The sequence below is a fragment of the Rutilus rutilus genome, assembly GCF_951802725.1.
Source record: "Rutilus rutilus genome assembly, chromosome: 12".
NCBI lineage: Eukaryota > Metazoa > Chordata > Actinopteri > Cypriniformes > Leuciscidae > Rutilus > Rutilus rutilus.
In genome coordinates this window covers 33828836-33852600 of record NC_140217.1, presented here as the reverse complement: position 1 = coordinate 33852600, position 23765 = coordinate 33828836, and the positions used below count along the sequence as shown (strand labels likewise).

At 37.6% G+C, this 23765-nt stretch overlaps 1 protein-coding gene across 2 annotated transcripts in view; it reads right to left on the bottom strand.

Moving 5' to 3' along the window:
* Positions 1 to 1498: 1498 nt before the first annotated feature.
* The window catches only part of cntn6 (contactin 6), a 101838-nt gene continuing 79571 nt past the window's right edge, over positions 1499 to 23765 (bottom strand). For both annotated transcript variants that reach the window (XM_084426801.1, XM_084426802.1), the window contains exons 12-23: positions 16582 to 16709; positions 15256 to 15428; positions 13654 to 13771; positions 13119 to 13277; positions 12200 to 12349; positions 10714 to 10784; positions 8795 to 9029; positions 8379 to 8494; positions 6685 to 6865; positions 4512 to 4624; positions 2134 to 2302; positions 1499 to 1979 (exon numbers count right to left, since the gene is read on the bottom strand). In XM_084426801.1, coding sequence (XP_084282927.1) covers positions 1885 to 1979; positions 2134 to 2302; positions 4512 to 4624; positions 6685 to 6865; positions 8379 to 8494; positions 8795 to 9029; positions 10714 to 10784; positions 12200 to 12349; positions 13119 to 13277; positions 13654 to 13771; positions 15256 to 15428; positions 16582 to 16709 — 1708 coding nt within the window. In that variant the 3' untranslated portion in view covers positions 1499 to 1884. The remainder of the gene's footprint in view (positions 1980 to 2133; positions 2303 to 4511; positions 4625 to 6684; positions 6866 to 8378; positions 8495 to 8794; positions 9030 to 10713; positions 10785 to 12199; positions 12350 to 13118; positions 13278 to 13653; positions 13772 to 15255; positions 15429 to 16581; positions 16710 to 23765) is intronic.

The following is a 23765-nucleotide window of genomic DNA, read 5'->3' as shown; positions in this document are numbered from 1 at the left end:
TTCTTTTCGACAAAAATATTTAGAAAACATTAAACTGGCAGAGGGAATATCTGTTAAGCGCACAGTTCTGATGACACACTTTGGTCTCATCTTCAAGCGTACAAACTCAGCAGATGTTTGAAAGAAAGATTAATCACAGGAACAAACATGATGAACCATCTTTGAAACATGTCAGGAATGAAACCTACTGTTTAACTGACTCCCATAGGAAAATATGAATGACAGAAGCAATCATAAATGAATTGATAAACAATGGGTTGAATTTAAAGGAACAAGATATATGTCTCATTTCAAACCATTAAATGCTTGACTGTCAAAGTAATTTTCCAGAATAATAATTCAAAACTAACTAGCAGCAATGAATCAGTGTAATTATCCAGAAACTATGTATTAAACCAAACTGTTGCTATTCATCAAAACAGTAATATCTCTCAGGCTTATGCAAAACAACACAATATATCTCATCTATCTAAAGGCCTTTTTTACATAAACAGACACGTCATTGACTTGACTGACGTGTGTATGAGGAAAAACAGCATGGGTATAATTCATAATTCAAGGATTTATCTTGGAGATCCAACATTCCAGGTCACTACTGCATTACTCGACTTAATATTGTGCTCAATTTGAATCTCAGTTCTGAACACCTAAGCAAAAGTATTAGCTAGAAGAGAAAGCCTGCTTTTTTTTGCATAAAATCTACATACAAAAGACAAATAGTTTGACAAAGAGGTAAAAAACCATCACAATATAAGGCAATGGAGCTGACTCAGGAATTTTTATCTTCTTAAAAAAAAAAGTAAAAAAAAAAGTAAAATAAAATGTAACTATAACCAACCAATCAAACACTTTTAAAGTCTGTTTTCTTCCTTAGTCTTTTTGTCTTGTTTTCCAGTACAAATACCTAAACATTTTTAAATCAAGGTACTTGATGATCTTGTTTAATTTGAAGTCTTGTTTAAAAAAAAAAAAAAAAAGGTATCTAAATGAAGCAAATTTCTTAAAGGTATAGCGGAGGATTTTCTTTTTCCGGGTGGATCATCAAGACTATTGGTCCTCCTAAGTGTCAATCATTCTGGTGATATGTTTACGTAAGGCCGTCGTACGTGCTCGTGCACACGATTCACACGATGGCGTGCGCTCAAAACACAGGTTGGGCTTCCCACTGATGCCTCAGTCGCGAAGTTTCTACTTGACAGGTAAAGTTTGGTATGCTATTGGAGAAATCCATTTAAAATCACTGCTAGTAAAAGTTAATGTAAGCTATGATTAGCTCGTGCATGCTCTCTCGTGCACACGTTTAATAGGCATTCCCTCTCGGGAGCAGGTAGAGTGTTGCGCATGTGCATTTTTTCAAAAAGTGGAGAGGGCGGTTCTTTTCTAAAATTCGGGAAAATCCTCCGCTATACCTTTAATATTTAAAGATATTTAAGAAAAAATATCTGCCGACGTGTTCAGAAAAGTAAAGTTAATTCAAAGGGAAACCAGGATTCTTTTTCTGACCCCACTGGCAGATAATTGTTCTTGTTTAAGTATAATTTTGATCAATTTTTGTCATTAATATCTTTACTCATTTTGCTTCTCAAATAAATGTATCTTGATTTAAGATTGTTTAGATATTTGTACTGGAACAGGTCAAAAATAATGGGAAAGAAATGTATTTTTTTTGCAGTGTTAAAGCTGACGTGTGTAATAATTTTTTTTTCAAATGTTAAAATACTTGTTCCCATTTATGCAACAATTTTAAGCAAGTCATTTTTAGGCTGATTTCTCTACACTCTAGCAAACAGTGTTTGGGAAACAACAGTCATTTTTTTGCAATTCCACTCGGTGATATTAGTGGCACGGAAATGACACACTTCAGCTTTAAATAAAGGCAAAGTTCTATGAAAACACCAATGACAACATCAGAAACACTACTCCGTGAACATGGGCCATCTTGCTTGCGTCTGAACTGAAGTATCCCCTTGAGTTCAGGCCTGTGATGGAGACGAACACAAAGACATCACAGACAGGATTATATGAATTAGGCAGCTACAAATGTCAAGATATTGCAAGGTTAGCAGTTTGATTATGTGTACAAGCTCAAATATCAGCATGCACTATATTTAATGAGCTCACGTGAAGCCTTACTTGACATCTTAGGTATCCGTATAGGGCTGCTGCTGCTGCCGTCTCCTCCGTCACTCAGGGCTTTGATCTGAACGAGCAGGTCTTCTTCTGACGGCACCTGAAGCTCCACGGACGTCCTGTTGGTCTCCACTACGCTGCTTCCCCTGTGCCAGTTTTGACGATATTCAACCTACGCGGGAGAAAGTGGGTCAGTGAGATGCAGATATTAGTTAAAAATATTCAAAAATAAACAAATAAGTCACAAGAAGGATATTTCATGCCGTACAGCGGCCACAAAACGTATTTGAACACAAAAAATGCTGAAATATGATGACGTGAAAGTAGCATTTATTGCGAAGAAAAATAGCACGAGCACACTTAACATTTCACAAAAATAGGTCATGTTTGTACATTTATAAAACTATTTTTTTTGCAATAGAAAACAAATTATAAAACGCTCACTTTTGGAGAGCAGTACAGTAGTGGCCTAAAGTGACATCTTCACCTTTTATTGAAATATTATTAAAAAGTTGTTGATTTTGAAAGCATATTGCATAGTTATGCTTAGAGTCAGTTGTTTTATTTGAGAATGCAATCATTTGGAAATCTTTTTTAGCCAGGTTTTGACCAACTGATTAGTGAACTTGTGCTTTTTCCTTTGCATAGTAACATATATCCTGTAGCTGTAGTTTGCCTTTTTAAATGTATTTTTTATTAAACATTAGTGTTCTTCCCTCATATTTAAAATATATTTTTTAATTGGGTTTTTACATTTTCCCTAAAAAAAGCCAACAGCAGCACTGAAAAGTGCATGAAAGTCTGTTATTAATATTTCCCACCGTCTCCATGCAATCTCCAAAACCCAGGTAAAAGAGGGAATACAAATTAAAAAATCGTTATCAATTTCAAATTTCAAATTGATTTCTAGTGGGAGGATTAGAATGTTTGCTGACATATCTCGCTGTGAAAAAAATAGGTTTTACAATCCATTTTTCATTTAAATTTCTTTTTTTTTTTTAGATTGACAGAGCAAAACAAATAGCCACCAAACTGATATTCTTTCTTGCTCACACAGACTAGAGAATTTATGATTATTGATTGCATTATTCTGCTGGTGCCTCACAGCGGACGGTTAGGATTGCAAATGAATAGTGTCTTTGGTGAGGAGTCGCTAAGCTCGTAGCTCCAGATGGAGGATAGCATCAGAGCCGTCCAGCTGTTCGCCGACCCGACAAACCTCTAGTCTACATTTCAGAGAGGCCGTCGTCAATTAGCTGGCAGAACGCTGGAGCAAATTAATTTGCTCAAAAGAAATGAATCACATCGGACAATTTTTAATCCTCTTTCTGAACATTCTGAATGAACTACTGCTACAGATGACTACGGTTTTGAGCGCAGCAGGAGTTTGAAGAAGCTTGTTCTAAAGACTAAGATGTTTCTGAACTGTATCTATGACCTTGAGTGCTTTATTGAGGAAATTAAATTAGAAAAAAATAAAAAGATTATACTAAAGGGGAAATCAAATCCAGACCAAAAAAAGCCAGATATTTGCTTTAATCCATTCACTTTTACCATTTATAGTTTATACTATTTGCTAAAGGGTCTTACGAAAAGCAAACCTTGAGTTTTTCATCATTTTACTAAAAGTTTTGCTAGCAAAAAGGAGAGAGAATGGCCTCTGCTGGCTTTTACTATAGGCTACTGCTTATGCTAATTTGATCTGTTTTGACCAATCTCACCCAAGATGACATTTCAACAGCTCAACTCAACTCTGAAATGAACAGTGCAAAAAGGCCGGTAACCATCGTCACCTTCCTAAAATAATTGCCGAAGTTATTTTTGGACAAAAATATTTTTTTTGCATAGGTCATCTCCTCATGATGCTGGCCACCTCTGGTAAAATCGCTCACATCCTGAGTTGAACAGATCATGCAATTCTACCCCTGTGGTATAATGTCAAGAGTGTGACTTGTGTGAAGTCAAAAGACAATGTTTTTGGAGGTCATTCTATTTGCCAAAAAATTTGGCAATTTTACAAGCTTTTCAAGATGTTAAGGTTTCATATGATATGTAATGGTATGCAAAATGTCTTTAGTAACTAAAAATGCTGCACGTAACCAGTTGTCACTTAAACCTGGTATTAAATACAACGTCATGCAAAATGGCTTGCACTTCAAATAAGAAGTTCAAAGGAAGTTGCAGGAGCGTATCTGGAAAGGCTTCACTAGCACCTCAAAATAAAAAAGTGAAATAAAGTATAATGCAGCTTTCAAAGGTAATGTTCTCAGTCATTTATCTCTAAGTTGTTTTATGTGAAACACCAGCTTATGTGGCACACTGATACAGCATGTTTATCAGCAGAGAAACAGAAGAGCGAGAGCGGGAAAAAAACAGATTACCTTGTAGCCTGTTACTTCTGATTCATTGTCCATCGCCTTCACATGTTCCCAGTTCAGAAAGACCTTTGAGTTGGTCAGGTTCCACTCAATGTTCCCTGGGGCTTGACTTGGAGCTAAAAGACATAAATCATATTCTGATTTACTTCCAACCTGTGTAATATAAGCGAACAACATCTCCTGGTTAGATTTTGCAATCTTTACAATCAGCAGCTGAGGTATCACTTAAATTTAAGAAAGCTCAGTGGCACGGATTCAATACAGCTTAGCTCTCACTTTAAATTAGCTGGACTATAAATGGAACCTCAAGAGTAATTTTTATGTAGCAAGCAGCAAAAAAACAACTGCTATGAAACATTATGCAGAACATTAAAAGGAATATATCAAACAAAACTGTCAATTCTGTGATCATTCATTCACACTCAAGTCTTTCGAAACCTGTAACAGAATGTCCAAGGCAAGCTGCTCTTTTCCATACAATGAAAGTGAATGGTGGCCACGGCTGTTAAGATTTTTTTTTTTAAGTGAAAACACAACTTAAATGTTTGTTTATTAATCATACAGAGCAAAGATTTTTTTGAATGGTAAATGAGCTGTATGGACTACTACTATTATGCTTTCATCTCTTAGGAGCTTGACAGGACCTGGTCCCCATCCACTTTCATAGTAAGACAACAAATCTGAGTAGACGTTATTTTTTGTTCCACACAAGAAAAAAAGTAATATAAGTTTGGCACAACATGAGGTTGAGTAAATAATACCAGAAATTTCTTTTTAGGGTAAATTACCCCTTTAAGGCCAACATCAGAATTGTGACACAAAAGAAATTAGATTTAATCCATTTTATGCGACTTAGCAGAGATGTTCAAATAGAATAAAAAAAGAAACATTTTTAAAAACTTGTAATATTGTTGTAATATGATGTAATATTGCAATTTTCAATCTTCTGACGTGACAGACTGTTTGAATGTCAGTGTGTCCTTTTTATCCTTTATTTCCCAAACTCCCTAACAGTAAAATAGCTGCCCCTGATGTAGGGTTGCTTAGGGGCAATTGTATAAATGTTGTGTTTGCCACTGCCCGGTCATGTGCTCACTCAAACAATTCAGAAAACATCTTTCACTGAACGACTTTTCACAGTAATTGAGGAATTTAAACAGTTTAAATAGAACAATAGAACACCGAACCAGGGAAAATCTGATCTCCTTTCTCATAAAATTTCATGGCTAGGACGTTGTGCACCCGGCATTCATGCTTTAAAAAATTGAGGATAATAGATATTGTAATTTGAAGCAATTTAACTAATGATACTCAGCCCACCGAGTCTACAATACATGTTATTATGATAACTATACTCGATCATAACAGTGGTCTGTGCTATCACAGAATGCTTATTCAGAGAATCTACCGTAAAAAAGGAAAAAGAACAATCGCCTATCTGCTCCAACACAAAGAAAGAGATCTGTTAAGCTCTTTATTTTAAAGCGGCCTTTAATTGTACGCTCAGTCTATTAGCTGAAAATAGCCATAAGACTCCCTCCATAGTAATGTCATAGTTTATCTGATCAGTTTCTGGCTCAGTTAAACACAGTGTTTTGTTCTTGATTATTGGCATCAGATAATGAGCCTATTTAGCAACGGTAGTTTAACAGAGCCCACCTTAATCTCTCATAGTGTTGAAAACACCCCACTAAGAGTTTAACAGGGTCGGATTATGATCCTGTCAGGCCTCTAATCTCACATCTTTGAAGTTCCACGCTACTCATTTAGTGGCAGACCCCTTATTCTACATTAATTGATAATGGTATATACAGTATATATCCATAAATACATACTATCTGGCGTGCTCTAGCTGTCAGTGTACGCTGTATGTGCAGCCTGAGGGCCTTGACTTGCACTATATGTGGTAAGGTGCCTGCCGTACAGCTTCCTTTGCCAGTCTTGGGCACCCAGTTTGGAGGCCCCTGGAAGTCTGAGGCCCCAGGGCACTGGCCCTACTGCTTCTGATGTCTATACTCAATACTTTGTTTTTAGTTTCTATACTAGTATGTCAGAAAAGCTACATGCATAACAAATACAGGACTCATTCCACAACGCAGGAAACAAATGCGTTTTGTCAACTACTCATTTACTTTGTTTCAGTAGAAATCAATCGTTTAACAACTATATGACTTACGTGGCTTCTTGGTGGTGATGCTGATGGGGGCGCTGGAGGGCCCGGTGCCAGCGCTGTTGTGTGCTCTGACTGACATCAGATAGATTGTGCTTCCCTTCAGACCTGTGATATTGACTGAGCTTTCCATGACCCTTACCCTCTCTGCATCGCTTTCTGGTGACCCATCCTCCAACCACTGCACCTGCAATAGTAAAGGTTATATTTAAAGAGACAGTAAGGGCCGGTTCACACAGAGACGCAGATCAGCGGAATGTTGCGCAAAGTCTAGAGATGCTTTTTTTTTTTTAACTAGTCTAGTGTTTTTACATTGGAAAACAATGGAAAAATAGCGCATTCAGTGTGACGTCCTCTAAATCATTTCACTATTTACAACACAACTTAAAAATCTGGGCTTTGAATTGATTACAAATTATGTACAAAGTTCTCCATCCAGCCGTTGGTACTTGAAGTGCTCATATGATTGGGAAATGATGCTTATGAAATGCATGTGCAGGACAGGGGCATGATTAGTTATGTTATTGTTTTGTTGCGTTATTTTCTTTCAAATTAAATGACACTAAATTACACACAAACACAATAAAAATGTACAAATAAAAAAGTCACATTGGTGCAAAAGTCAGAAATACTGTATACATGTGTTTTAGTTCCCCCTCACTTCACAACAAATCCTTTTTTTTTTTTACTGAATTCAGAACAGTAGTGAAAAATATAAGTATAAAACAAACTAATTAAAGTTGCACTCATTATAAACAACAATTTATTTAAACTGAAACTACCGGCGTGTTGGAAATGCGCTTTAAAAATAAACTCAGGCAAACGTACTTCTCTCAATCGGCAGAAATCCCAAAGTGCGCTTTACGCATGGTTTGCGGTATGTTAATTGCATTATAAAAATCACATCACGTTTCAGATGATAAAAAAAAAAAAGACTTAAATTGATCCGAAAAATTTACATTTATATTTTATGACTTATCCGAAAAATACTGTATATACACACAATCTTTTTAATGAATTGAATGAGCGTTATGTTTCTGCTTGGGTAAGTGTGCTTCCAACCTCACAGCTAAGAAATCGACTTGAGAGGAATGTCATTTCTGTTCCTGCATTAGGGTTCAATACACTATGAACGGTGACAAAGTCACTGTGACTCAGTTTCTTTTTTTACTGCGTTCAATAAACATCTGCAGACTGCAGCAAGGGACTCTGAAAAGTATTTGTGGATTTTCATGTGCTCTTTTTACTACCCGAAGCTGTGAACGACTTTGTGGTTTCACCACGGAGCCACCGCGTGACCTGGGATTTCTCGCGGAAGGCTCGTTCGGGTTGGAAGGAGAGAAATGGGCAGAATCCTGTGGGTTTCTCACGCAGTGAGAAACGACCTAGCAGCTGAAGTGTTTGCAGGAGGGGGAATTGATGTATGATGTCCACACATCTGAAAGGTGATTTATAGAAGTGCCCAGAAAGCCTGGGTATTGGCGCTCCCCGGGAGACAGGACCAGCTGTGAGAAGACCTCTTCATTCTGCAGATGAGATTATGAAAAATGTGGCCGGGGGATCGCAGACTCTTGTTGGGGAACAGGAAATTGCACACCCTGCCATCAGCACAGTGCATACATTACGGAATCTGATTGAGGTGATGCAGACTGAGGTCAGAGTCTCTTTTTTCCCTTCCTCCATTTATGGTGATTACGTACCTCATAGCCTGTTATCCGTCCTTTGCTGCCGCTTTGGTGGACCGGTTCCCAGAATACCTCGATCTCAGACGCGGACAGAGTGCGGGCCCAGACTCTTGGAGGAGCTACAGAGGGTTCTGTAAGTGAGGTCAGCCATATCAAAAACAAGTGGAAAGGAATGGAAAAAACAACAGCTAATGAGAACAGACAGTTTACAGGATTTTAGTGCTTAAATGTACCACCTGTTTGCAAGAACTAATTGCGGTGTTAGCACACTTGCGAATAAAGAAATTACCATCAAAGTGCACTAACACAGCTGTAGAGGGAGTGTAATTAAAAATTGCAATGCATCCATCAACTTTGTCATTCTTAAATGATGTCCAATAATGTCCTTGCACAATTTGCATACAATCAGCACAGAATACAAGCATATTAACCTTCATCTGCTGAATATACAACAACCACCGGGCTAAACGGTCCCTCTCCGATGTCGTTGTAGACGCCGACTTTTACTTCAAACCGTGTGAGTGGTGGAAAAGTGTCATTTTTATAAACATATCGTGATGCATCAGCCGAGGCCAGCACGCTCTGTTTCCATGTGGTAGTGCCAAGCGGACGAAATGCCACCACATAACCAAACTTTTCTCCATTCTGTAGCTCCTCCGGCAAAGACTGTGAGAAAAGAAGTTGAGAATCAAACATAATGTCACACGATTAAATGACTCGCTCATAAAGAAAGTTACTTGTTTTGTTCCTAAATCACTCAGTGTTTATACATAAGAAATATATACACATATACACATATATATATATACACACACACACGCACACGCACACAAATACACACACACACACACACACACACACACAGTTTGTGAAACAGTTCATTTTGGTTCTCGAATCTGATTGGCCGAGAGCCTTTTCCAGCCGTGCGATATTCCCCCAGTATCAGCACTGCAACCGTTTAACCTTTTGTATCACTCCCCTTGCAACATTTCTCACAGAGAGTGTCATGGCGGACGACCATCATAAATTTACAAACGTTTTTAGGCGAGAATGTATTTATTTAGATCTCGTAGCCGTGTCTACGGCCAAATCACAACCATGCTGATATACAGCCATATCGCATGGGTACTAGTGTGTGATATTGCTCATATATACATCATTATCAATGCTTCATGCACTCTCAGAAAAAAAGATACAAAAGCTGTCACTGGGACAGTACCCTTCAAAAGGGTTCTAATATGTACCATTTAGGTACTAATATGTACACGTTTGGTACCAATATGTACCTTTGAGGGACTTAAATGCACTCTTTAGGTACAAAGGTGTACCTTTTGAAAAGGTACCGCCACAGTGACAGCTTTTGTACCTTTTTGTCTAAGAGTGTGGAAGCGGGTGGGCGCTAAAGAGTTCTTTTGATGCTATTTGCTTGCTTTGATTTTTTGATTTTTTGATTGCTAGTTTTTCTCCAAATTGCTTAACTTCAATTAACAACCTTGTAGCTCACAGTATGTTTGTCTTTAAAGGTTTAAGTTATCGTTCAAAGCCAGTTCCTCCATGGAGAAAATTAATGGTATTTTTGAGTCCGGTACCTGACTGTTTCATTCTGTTAGCATTCTTGTAGCGCCGCTGAACCACTCAAATTCAAACTCCAAAGCTAACAGAGTAATTTTAGCATTATAAGCAAAAAAAAAAAAGAAAAAAAAAGCGCACTGCTCTCCTCAACAAGTCCCGTTGTGTCACTCATTAAACAAACGGTGCGGGATGATTTACAAAGGCAACGTTTCACAGGGTTAGGGGGTTGTTCAAAGTATGAGCAATAATGCATTAATGCATTAAAATGCATTAAAGCAAAATCATTCAGCTGACATGACGTTACATTACAGCAAGTTGACAAGCAATTTTACGTGGTAGGTTTACATTGTTGCCAACATAATCTAAAAAATCCATTGAATGCAAGTAAATTTAGTTGACAGATTTAAGCACTACTGTGTCAGTCAAGAAACCCCTGGACTTAGTGAAAAATGTGCTGTATTTGGAAAGTAATACTGTATTTAAACACGCCGCTGAATATCTGTCGTGACAGCCGGTAAGATTACAAGAAAGCCATTGATAAACATTGTCATTTCAGATTTACTGGTGTGAAAGCTGTCTCATATCTGCGTCTTCATTATGATTTACATACCAGAGGGAGCAATCCCACCGAGGCAAAGAGCAAAGACGACAGCACTGCCTTTTAATTAAACCTTGTCTAATTTAAACCACGTCACCGTGGAGAATTCCCTCAGAATCCGATTCATCAGACAAGACTTATTTGAAAATGCTCCTGTCACAATAAAGACGCTGAGCTCACCTCCCAAACAATCACGAGTTCGCCTCGGTTGCCTCCACCTCCACTCACGTTAGCTGGGGCGACTTCAGGATCTACGAGCCAGAACAGAGAACAGACAGCATAACAGAAGAAACGGGTTTTATACCTGTGGGATTGGCTGCAAATCCGAACACTTCCTCTTCCTGAGCAGCGGCTCAAGGCTCTTTTCAAAATGCTTCAAAGATTTTGGATGAGGTAGAATGTAATAACCTGTTGAATTTTTAGTTTCCTGCTGAAAGATGGTCTTAGCATGTCTCCCAGCCAGGTTTCTTTTCTCTCATTTTTTGCACTTTTATAGCTGGTCCAACCAGCTGGCCTGGCTAGGAGACCAGTTAGACCTGCTTAAACCAGACAAGACTAGCAAACCAAACCAGTTCTGGTTCAGGCTGGTTTAAAATGTTAATTAAGATTTTACTATGTGCTGGTTGTTGTTTATGTCACTTTATGATACTTGCTCTGCAATATAATAATCCAAGTTTAGATCTTTGGTGACATATGTTGATATGTTTCTTTTATTGTCTATATTTTTTCTATAATTTATAATATGATGTATCTATATGTATGCATATAGTGTAGCGTGCGAGTTAAATTAAGAGTCAGTCACTAAATATTTCATATTATCTCAGTGTAAACAGGAAAGACAATTGTGTTCTATTGTAACACATTTACTCTGGCTGGGAGCAAATTAATTAAAAGTAAATAATGGACAATTCTCCAGCCAAAGGGAAAATTAATAACTCTAATTATACCCATTTACACTACATAACTATTTACACTATCTTCCCGTAATGCAATATAGTAACTTTTTTCAGTAATTACGGCAGAAAATGACCTATATCCTTGATTTTCACAGTTTCTACAGTATTTTATTCTAAGACATTGCTGTTAAATAGTGTACAATCCTGGCAGATGTAGATGCTTTGTGAACTAAGTTTTATTTGCTGAATGGTTGGGATCTGAAGGAAACAGCTGTTTGCATGTCAGTGATCGAAGCAGATGCACACGGTGCCTGAGTTTAAAATAGCACCTTTCGTGTGTTACTGCCTCGTTGAATTCGGGAGAAGTCCACACAATTTTTGTTGGTGTTGACATGAATTATTGATAGCTGTATTTCCTGATCGCTAATGACCAGGGTGCAGCAGGTTTGGGCCTTGCCTTAAATAATATAGCTACATTTTATTTTTGTCCTAAATTTCCATGCAACTACATTTTCTTGCAGTTTTAAATGAGTGAACCTTCTGTGATGCCAGTCCGATTTCTGCACACTTAATTTGTGACCTAATTATTTTGCAATTTGGTTGTTCCCAGGAAAACCTCTGTGAATGCTCGAGTGTTTATTTCTCATGGCTGATCTCTATTACGAGGAGTCACTCCCGGTGATTTAAACTAATTATAGAATTAAATTACATTTCTCCTTCCTGATGTATTAGAGATGACAGATATGGTATCAGGAGGGATGGGCGCATACCTGCAGCTTTGGTGCGAACGGGTTTGGATGGCACACTGGGTTCCCCAACCCCCACGCCGTTGATAGCCACAACTCTAAATTCATAATCTACCCACGGATTTAGATTCACTGCCGTCGCGTGAATCATCTGTCCAGGCACAGAATCAGGAACTAGGATTAAAGAAAATTTGGAATTGAAAAACACATCAATGCCCATCTGCACAAATGAGTAGCCTAGCATAATTATTTTGGTCTATCTTGGCAATTGCCACTCTGCAGTGCATTTAAAAAAAGCATTTGCATGAATCACATTTAAGTGACTCACTCCAAAAAAAAAAAAAAAAAAACCATATGAACAGTTGCTTATATTTCTATTATACACTGTCCGGACAAAAAAAAAAAAAGTACTGTTTGGATTTAAATGACTAGATCATAATTGCAGTGATTATTATGTTTATAAATAAATGTTGTGATGTTATTTCCATCAAGAGCATTTCCATTCATACATTTTTGGTCAAGATCTTGAATTGACAATGCAAGAGTCCAGCACTCTCTCAAGCCAAGTCTCCTCCAGCACATCCCAAAGACTTTCAATGAATTTAAGGTCTGGACTCAGAGGTACCAATTCATGTGTGAAAATTGTTCTTCATGCTCCCTGTTAACCATTCTTTCACAATTTGAGCCTGATGAATCTTGACATTGTCAACCTGGAATATGGCTATGATGTCTTCCTACATGGTTGTTTAAGAAATGAAAAGCTACACACTCCATCAGTTAGGGTTAGAAGAACAGTTGCCAAACATATAACATGCTAGATCACTGCAATAATGATCCAATCATTGACTCTTAAGCATTTGCCTATTTAAATCCAATCAGCGAAATATTTTTGCCGGGCAGTGTATACACTGATTCTACGAGAAAGAACTGCAGATTTCTATACCGGTTTTGACTGCCTGCCATCCGATAGAGAAAGGGGTCCTGGCTTGCACGATGTAGAGGGTAACGGGACTGTGGTTGTCAGGTCCGGGACCCCACGAGAGCTGAGCAGTCCTGTCTGTAACGTCCCCCACCAACACACCCACTGGAGCACCAGGGGGCCCTGACAACACCGCCGTCAAAGAGACAAAAAGGACTCAAACTTGCTGTGTATTCTCATCAGAGAAGGGCACAGCAAGGTGACCAAGTACCTTGCGATGTGAGACAAGTCTGCCCACAAAAGCCGACATGTTTAATATTCAGAACCAGGGAGAGTGATCGTTCACTTGATGATGGAAATACAAAAGGTTCTAAAGAGCACGAAGCAGGGAATTAATGCATTGATTTCAGATACTCCTGTAGTCATTACTTCAAGAGCTGAATCACGGAATACAACAGAAATAGCAGGGAAAATTGTAAGGCCTTTTTAATTTAGATTTGATAAATGCTCAGAAAAGTGTAGAATACTAAACAGCCTACTCGAGGCAAGAAGCACATACCTCTGACAATTAAGTCTGCCGCTGCAGACACACTGTCCACTGCTGTATGCACCATGCAGACGTACTTCCCAGAGTGCTTCAGCTGCACGTTTCTGATCATGAGATCACCAGAAGATCCCTATATAAAAAAAAGAGCACCATATAAAAAAGTTACTATCCATCACTTTATTCATGTATTATTGAATGTAAATGCTACACTAAGGTGCTTCAAAAAAACTATAGTATTACAGTGGTATATTTTTAAGGTAATTCATTAATGAAGATAATTCAAATACGTTATTCTGCAGATGAATAAATAATTGAACTGACAATTACAAATAGTAGGCTGTAAGGTACACTACTGTTCAAAGGTTTGAGGATTTTTTAATGTTTTTAAAACATACTGTACATATCTTATGCTCACCAAGGCTGCATTTATTTGATCAATATAATTACATTTTTAATTTTACATTTTATATTTTAATATATTTTGAAATGTTATTTATTCCATTTTCAGCATCATTACTCCAATCTTTAGGGTCATATGATCCTTCAGAAATCATTCTAATATGCTGATTTGGTGCTCAAGAAACATTTCTTATTATTACCGATGTTGACAACAGTTGTGCTGCTTAATATTTTTGTGGAAACCATGATTTTTCAGGATACCAATGAATAGAAAGTTCAAAGAACAGGATTTATTTGAAAATTATAGATGCCTTTACTAAGACTTTTGAACTATTTAAAAGCATTCTTGCTGAATAAAAGTATTAATTTGTTCTAACTGACCCCAAACTTTTGAACGCTAGTGTTATGGTAATACTGTGGTACTTTTTTAGGTCTCAGAAGTCAGATATATTTTCATTTCTGTAGTTATGACACATTTGAAGAACATCAGGGAACACATGCCAATTAAGTAGCAAAGGACCCTCTGCTCTCATATTTGATTGGCTCTTCAGTTCAGATAAGGATCCTTTATCTCACTTTAACAAGCAACCCTACTGTTGTTAGTGAGAGTCAGCCATTTGTGCATTTGATCATTGGTCTCTCCAGGTTCTCAAAAGCAATACTTGACAACCTGAGAAGCTGGATGATCTACATAGTCAGAGAGTGGGTCCTGTGGATAGCTATTTGACGTTCACTGTGTGTTAAACAGTGTGCGATAAAAATCCTTTAATCAGACAGATTTGTGCCTCTATGTTCAGAGAGCAGCGAAAATCAACCATGGTTTTATTATAGTAAAAGTGTAGTAACCATAGTTTTTTTTGCTGATTGAGTACCATTTGTATAACCACAGTTTTACAACAAATACCATGGTTAAACTATGGTTAGTGTAGCAAAACCATGGTTCATTCGTAGTTACCATGGTTTAACTATAATAACCACGTTTTTTTGGTTTTATTTGTAGTAAAACCATGGTTAATTTTCGTAAGGGCTTGTATACTCAGGTTCCCTCCATTGCTAGCTGAGCTAAAAAAAAAAAAAGAGATAAAACGGCAAGAAATCTCAATCATTCCTCACTCGCATTCCACTACCCCTAGTTCTTTCAAAGAGGAATCCGAGGCTACAGTAATTCAGAAATACAGCATTTGTAGCTTTGAATTATGACGGACAGAAACGCACCCCTCCAATCATCCAGAAGTGATCATGTCTGCTGAAATCAATGAGTTTCCCGTTGAAGAACCACTTGAAGACGGGGTGTAGAGTGGAGTCTTTAGATACTTCACAAGGCAAGACAATGCTCTCCCCTACCGTGCCATCCATACTCAAAGGGGGGACTGTAATCTTGGTTGGTTCTGTAAAAAAAGAAAGAAAAAGTTTTGAGTGAGACAAAGGGAAAAAAGGACTATGAGAAACTTTCACATGCATTACTTCAAAATACTTTAGATTTGTTGTAAAAAGAAATCTACAGTCCAAATGTTCTGGCGCCAGGACACAGGACTTGGGGGGGGGGCTTTTATAGTTCTAAGGGGGGCTTGCGGTTGAAATCATATCCCGGAGAGGTAGTGGTGGGGGGGTGTTATGGTCCCCCTCAGATGAAATCATGTTCGGTTCCATTGCGTTCCTCTCGGGGGTTCAGATCATGGGGGGCATGATGCTTATGGAGTACATGTGTCAAACTCCACTCGTTGAGGGCCATTGTCCTGCAGAGTGTAGCTCCAACCAGCTCCAAAAACTTTTAAGGTTCAGGAGTGTTTAATTAGGGTTGGAGCTGAACTCTGCAAGACAGTGGCCCTCCAGGAACTGAGTTTGACTCCACTGCTTTAGAGAATTTTTTGGGCAATTTTCAGCCTGTCAGTCTTGGAGACTGAATTAGCTTAACCAGCTGAAACCTGCATGGTTTCTCGGTTGGGAGAGCAGCTAGACCAGCTTAAACCACCTTAAACCAGCTAAAATCATAGATGACTTTTTTTTTGTCAGGATGTACATGTTAATGCAATGACTGTAGCCATAAAAAAGGGGAGACTGCCTCATTTTAAAATTAATTTAATCAAACAAAATGATATATATAAAAAATATATATTTTCATGTCCTGAATTTAAATAACCCTTCTTGAAGCCATCAAAGTGTCTGAAAACATGCATATGTAATGCCTAAAGTTATTAAAGGAGTAAATTGAGAAAAAAAACAAACAAAGCTTGCAACAGCAGCATATTTTTAATTAAACATGTAGAAAGTGACTGGGAAACGAGGAGAAAATCCGCTCCCGGTGCTGTGGACGGCAAAGGATTTTTTCACACCAACGGCTGGACCAATAACTCACACATGACAAAAGCTTGGATGAGTTATACCTCTGTCAAACCGGCAGGAACATAAAACAACTATATATTTCATTATCAATTTCATGCTTGGGTTGCTCACTGTTTTTCCATGGTTCTCATCCGGTTTAAGGCGTCCGCTTAGAAGCAAGAGAAATGTGCTGTTTGTGAAATGTGAAAGGTGTTTTACCTTTGACCACTAAAGTCCCAGAACTGCTGGATGTACCGAAGGGGTTTCTGGCAATGCAAGTGTACCTCCCTGCGTCAGACTTTGTAACGTTGGTGATCCTGAGGGTGCCATCCTCTAAAATGGTTCGCCTAAAATTGTAAACAACCAAATTGAACAACCAATGACATCTTGCTATAACTTACAATAAATAAATTATATCCACACATACTACCATTCAAATGTTTGGTTTAAATGTTTTTATTTTAAAGAAATGACAGTGACATGACATGAAGGCCAAGTATGGTAACCCATTCTCTGAATTTGTCCTCTGCATTTAATGTGAGTAATGAACACACACACACACACACACACACACGAAGCAGTGGAGCCGCAGCTCATTTTAGCTCCGGTGCCTGGGGAGCGATTGGGGTTTAGATGCCTTGCTAATTTCCTGCCGATATTGAGACTCGAACCCGCAACTTCCAGGTTACCAGTCTAACTCTCAAACCAATAGAGAGTGACTGCCCCAATTGCTGAAATTGAAAGTTTTATCCAGCACGGATCCATTAAATGGATCAAAAGTGACAGTAAAGACATTTTCACTGATGCAAAATTACATTCAAAATCTTCAACTAATGTATAATAGAACTGTGTTAGGTATAGTAAAAGTATTTTGGCGATGAAATTGACATGTCTACTGGAATAGATCAAAGAATAATAAAAGATGGTCTTTAACCCAGAGAGTGTCTCTGACACACAGCTTTAATGTTCAAAGATACAGCAACCTTCTTTCCTTTCGTCTTGCCTTCCCAAAATAAATTCTTAAAGAGTCAGACTCAGCCCAACTATTCCATACTGAAAAACAACCCCGTATTTGTCTCTGTATGCTTGTGTTTCTTTTTAAAAAGTATGAAAACTGTAGGAAATCATTTAGATTAAATAACCACAGCCAGATTTTTTCAAAATGATACAGTCAGCCAACTGGATTCTTAAAGATTAAACCTCTACATTCATGGGTAAATACTGCTATATTAAGACCAAGAATAAAGAGAGAGGGAAGAGTATGTAAAGGAGAAGCTGATTCGTTCAGGGTTGAATTCGCACCTGCGGTCTTATCATTGTCCAACATATGAAAGATGCTATCGACACATTAAAAGGCGTTTCCAAAAATGTCTGGATCATGTGCCTGAAATGCTAACCTTCACGATAGAGCTGCAACAGCACAAACAAAACAGAAACTCGCACTCTCTTCAGACAGGTTTTTATTAGTGGTGGTTGTTCATATACAGGTTATGGATTTTTCACAACCCCTAACCCTCAGTATTAAACACATATTTTGGCGTATACGAGTGGCAGCTAAAATTATGTGTTGTGTAGGAGTGGGGTGTGAGATGATATGTGCATTGTAAGTGATAATTTATGCATTGTAAAATGTAAATTTAAAAAACATCAACAATAAAACTAAATCAAGAATAAAACATGCTAATAAAATTCCATAGACTTGCATTGAAGGAGGGACCAGAGACATAAAATGCTTAGACTAGTCTTACAAGTAGTCATCTAGTCTTAGTCATCTTATTGGTTCTTTAAGACTGATCATAACTTTTTGGTAACACTTTACAAACATTAGTTAACTACATTAATTAGCATGGACTAATAATGAACTGCACGTATACAGCATTTATTAATCTTTGTTAATGTTAATTTCAACATTTACTAATACTCTATCAAAATCTTGTTAACATTAGTTAATGCACTGTGAACTAACATTGAACAGCTGTATTTTCATTAACTAACATTAACAAAGATTAACAAATACAGTAACAAATGGATTGCTCATGGTTATTTCATGCTAGTTAATACATTAACTAATCTTAACTAATGAACCTTATTGGAAAGTGTTACTTTCATAAGAACATAGATGGTTCTCATTTGAATCTGAAAAATGAGACTGGTTACCCCTTGGTTAACTGCTAGTTGGTCAGACCAGTTCTTAACATTGAGGCTAAGTTTATGCAAATGGGCAGACTTGGATCTTTTGATTAGGAACAGGAAGTAGCCATCTAGCCAACACCAAGACCACCTTAGCACCTGCCTAGCAACATGTTAAAAATACTCAGAACAATCTAGCAACTATTTACATCACCTAAACTTTTGTACCACTCACCACTTTTGTACCACTCGAGTAGACTTTTGTACCACTCAAAATTCAATTCTGATTTATTTCTTACATGTATATTTCATATAACTGGAGGAAACGGTTCTCAGAAGCGCTTCATCTACCTTGATGTGCATCAACAAGCAATGCTGCTTTGTTTTTAATAACTAGGAAGGGATTGGAAGGAATGATAGATAAATAAATACAGCAATGTAAATATATGACGCTGAGATCCGCTGTGACCTTCTCCCAGAACAAATCAAACATGAGCGCAGCAGACCTGCCAGCTCAGAAATCAAACAATTTCAGCCGCAGCTTTTAAAAATAAATATGTATTTACTATGGCTCAGAGAACATGCTTTACGCCGAGAGCTTTCATCTGATTTATTGACAAAAATATCAAACACTGAGCGATAGAAGCGTGCCGACCAGACGACCCGTGAGCAATGAGCTGCAAAACCAATAGAAAAAAAGGCAAGAACTATCTGCTTACGGAACAAAACTTCTGACCACACAGAGCCACATTTATATTTGCGTCAAGACATGATGGCTTTGTAATCAGTCTCTGAGCCTTCCTGTGGAATATGATGACTAATCGATGCTTCTCCTCACAAGTTGGGGCACGTCCAGAGAATCACTACGGTGAGGCTGCAACACATTGACTTGATACAAACTCAGGAGTGTGAGATCCAACATTAGATTGACACGTTCATGCTTGCACCTCTTCAAACTAAATCACGCATATTTACCCACTAAAACAAAGCATCAATCTGTTCCTTTACTCGTGACTAATGAAGGTGTCAGTAGGTTCAGAAGGGAACAATACCTACACTATTGTTCAAATGTTTGGGGTTGGTCTCTTCTGCTCACCAAGGCTGCATTTATTTGATCAAAAATGCAGTAAACGTTTAAAATAACTGCTTTCTATTTTTACATATTTTAAAATGTAATTTATTCCTGTGAAGCTGGATTTTTAGCAGCCATTACTCCGGTTTTCAAGAAATCATTTTATCATCTATTCACAGTCACGTTTGATGAATTTAATGTGCCCTTGTTGAATAGAACTATCAATTTCTTTCAAAAATCTTACCGACCCCAAATATTTGAATTGCAGTGTGCATAGTATACTCATTTTCACTATCTATGGAATACATAGATGAACCTAGTACTACTACAGAGAACACTGCGTGGAAAACTGTATCCCACAATGCAATGCACCTTGAAATTCATTTTCCAAAGCAACAAATATATCAGCCATGATTTTAATCTCTTTCTTTCTTGTAATAATTTTTATTTTTACATTTAATTTTAAACTAGATACCAATTGCTGAATTAAACATAATATTCAATAATAATATTGTATATTACATGTTTAATAATAATATTGCAATAAAAACATTTTGTCTGCATAATATTTTCAGTTTGACATAATATATATTTTAAACAGTATGCAGTGTACAGTGTGCAATATGCAGTACACTAGTATTCCATTTCAAACACAACTAATAGAGTGTAATAGCAAATCCCACAATACAATGCACTCCACTTGACACCATTTCCTTTCATTGTTTGAGCGAAGTGTCAAAATATTTTACTCAAAATTCTATTTAAAAAATGACAACTGAATGCCTCTCGCTGATAAAAACATGGACTGTTTGCTGAAATGTTGATTGTTGCATATTGCATTATATTTCACATTTCCTATTTGTAAAAATATATTTATGCAGAGTGGACAATGTGCCATAGTGTATCCCACAATGCATTTGAGTGGATTGTCAAAAGTTAAAGGTACAATATGCAAGAACTTTGCATTAAAATATCCCATAATCTCAAGGCCAGTGTTATATATTTTATTAAGCTGATTACTTACAATATCCCAAATGTTTCCAACTATTTTTAAATCGTGAGAAAATTGCGATTTTAACCAAGGAAACGGGGCGTTAGAGCAGGGGGGAGCTGGGAGTCGCCAGTCAAATGCGTAATATCCGCGTTACCCTCGGTTTCCGCTCGTACTGCGTGGAGTCCTGGACAAATGCGGAAGTTGTAGTTGTAGCGTCTATCAAGCAACAAACGTTAGCTTGTTTCGTGCAGTCGTTATGGAACACAATTATTCTTTACCGATTGCAGCTGGTTCTGTCGACAAAGCATGCTTAATTTTATATTTTCCAAATGTAGCATTCGGTAATAGTTATGTTTATGTAAGGGAAGTATTATTGCTTTAGATTTGTGTTTAGTTTATTGACATTGTTTATCACGTCTGGTGTTTATGGCCATGTAAATAAATATAGCATGTGTTATACATAAAGATTAATCAGTATTTTGGCAAATGATGTGGGTATGTTCGAATGTACTTTTACAACAATTGTTTAGAACACGTAAAACTGCGCCGCGTTATCACAACAATGAATTCGACATACAGTAACATCTATGATAACCAATTTAGTATTAAACCTTACTTTTCCTGCGGTTAATTCATTTTAATGAAATAAAAGTGTGATGAGGTTCAAGAGTCAGGAAGGAAGAAGACAGGGGTCGGCGTGACTGGGACTCGTACTTTATTAAAATAAACAAAAGTCGTGCACAACGCGCATTCACCGTGGCAACCGCGACGGCACAAAACAGTTCAAAAATGAGAGCTCGGATCCACCGGTTTTCTTTCTCTGCGTCCAATTTTCTCTTCAGTCTCTCTCTCGTTCCAGCGCGCGGCTTAAAAGCGGTCTCTCCACTCGGATCACTGCAATAAGACACAGGAGTTCGTCATTTGCACTTGACCTACTTGCTCGTCTCTTCTCTCTCCCATTACAGACCGTGCTGAACCACGCCCCCCTCGCCACAAAAAGCATGTCATTATAAAAATAAAACTTAACCTCATCCATGAACATGATTTTTCGATTCCCGTCTGACTGATTTACATCCACGGTGGAGTTTAAAACGACAGTTCCCATCATTCCACGCTCCTTCACATCGTCATCAAGCTACGCCGTTGTTGTTGTTTGGAATGTAGCGCCCTCTAGCGGCAAAAAATTATTGCATATTGTAGCTTTAAGACATTAAAACATAACCATAAAATAACTACTTGCAAAATGACAACTAGATGCCACTTCCTGAATTAAACATGTTCATTAGTGCATATTGCTTTAAATAGGCTACTATTTCCAAAACAGTATGCAGCATGCACAATAGTGTATCCCACAATGCAGTGCACTCGACCGTCCATTTGCTTCCTGACACATTTGAGTGGCCAATTCCACTCCAAACCTGAAAATACTGCAAAATAACCATTTCCAAAATGATAACTGGATTTCGCTTTCTGAATTAAACATGAACTCTTTACTGAACTGTTTATTTTTGCATATTGCTCCATATACGCTACAAAACTTTAGTACATACTGTGCAGTATTCAGTTAGGAGTGTGTTAGAACTCCATTTCAGACACTCCGAGGCTTACCTTTACCCTCCGATAGACAGTATCTGATACACAGTCTTGCACCTCTTGTCTCACTTCCTCAGTTCGTTCTAACTTCCACTGGCTCTCCCCCTTTCCATCACTCCCTCTCTCCCACATCCAATAATCACATAGTTCCACAGAGACCCTGGGCAGCATCAGTGAGTCATGGCATGTGTGTTCTCTCTGAGGTCCAGATGGACCACAGTGCACAGAATGAGCTCCCATTGGTTATCGCTCCATCCCCATCCATTACTGGAGATCATACACTCGTCCCTCCTGCCACCTGTTCTGACATGGCCATGCTAGAATGATTCTGTCCTGTTGAAACCCCACAGGAAAGACTCAGAACCAGGGGTGTATTAATTAGTGTTCCACTAGGCACTCACTCTTGTGTGAAAAGTGCCATCAGGAAGGATGTTGTTGGTTTTGAATGTGCAACATCTGTGCCTCAGCAATGTGTGTTCAATATGGACAACAAAAGGCAATTATGTTTGAATAAAAATATGGACAAATATCACACAGTAATGGGATGATGCTTTGCAAATAATGACTGCTGAAGGAGGAAAAGAAAGAAAAAGGAAGTTGAAAAATGTATTCTCATTATAAAATGTAATAAAATGTTAGTGTTATTTTTATGGGAAGTAATATTAATTTTGCGCCCCCCACCTCCACCCCATTTTTATCTGCAACATACTTGTAATGAGCACAACTCGATTCCACTGAAGTTCCACTCAAATGTATTCTTGTATTATTTTGCCATTTTAAATCCCATAAAATCAAAATTGGGAGTTTTGTCCTTGTCCATTAGCTCTGAGGCCACCAACACTACTGTTCAAACTTTTTGGGTCAGTAATTTTTTAAAAGATAATTTTTTTTAATTAACTTCATTCAGCAATTCAAAAGTGACAGTTAAGACCAAGTTAATCCTGTTCTTTTCATCTTTAAATAATCAAAGAATCCTAAAAAACAACAACACATGATCATGGTGGTCACAAAAATATTAAGCAGAACAACTATTTTTAACCATGATAATAATAATAAGTTGTTTCTAAATGTTTCTTGAGCACCCAATCTGCATATTAGAATGATGCTAATAATTCGGCTTTGCCATCACAGGAATAGATGACATGTTAAAAATATTACAATAGAAAACTAGAAAAATCTAAATAGAAAACATTTGAATAATATTTCACAATATTACTATTTTATTGTATTTTTTATCCACATTGGTGAACATAAGAGACTTCTTTAAAAAAAAAAAAAAAATTGGTTGGAAATGTTTGTTTTTTTTACCAAGTCCAAACATTTTAAAGGTAGTATTTATGCTAGTGTTAGTGTACTATTAGCAAGTGAACCCAATTAACTCTATTTCTGCCAACATGGGAAAATGAGAGTTTTTCAACAGCATTTATATCATGGTGTTAATGTAACAATAATTTGAAAACGAATAAAAAACTGTGCCGATGCATGCAAGAAAGTGCCCTGTGTGAATGACCGCAAAGACGTTTCCCCACAACCCTGAACTGCTGCGGTGCGAACAAACCCCAAGGCTCGGGGGACAACAGGAGTGCAAGTGGCTCATTTGGCACCTTTCATTAG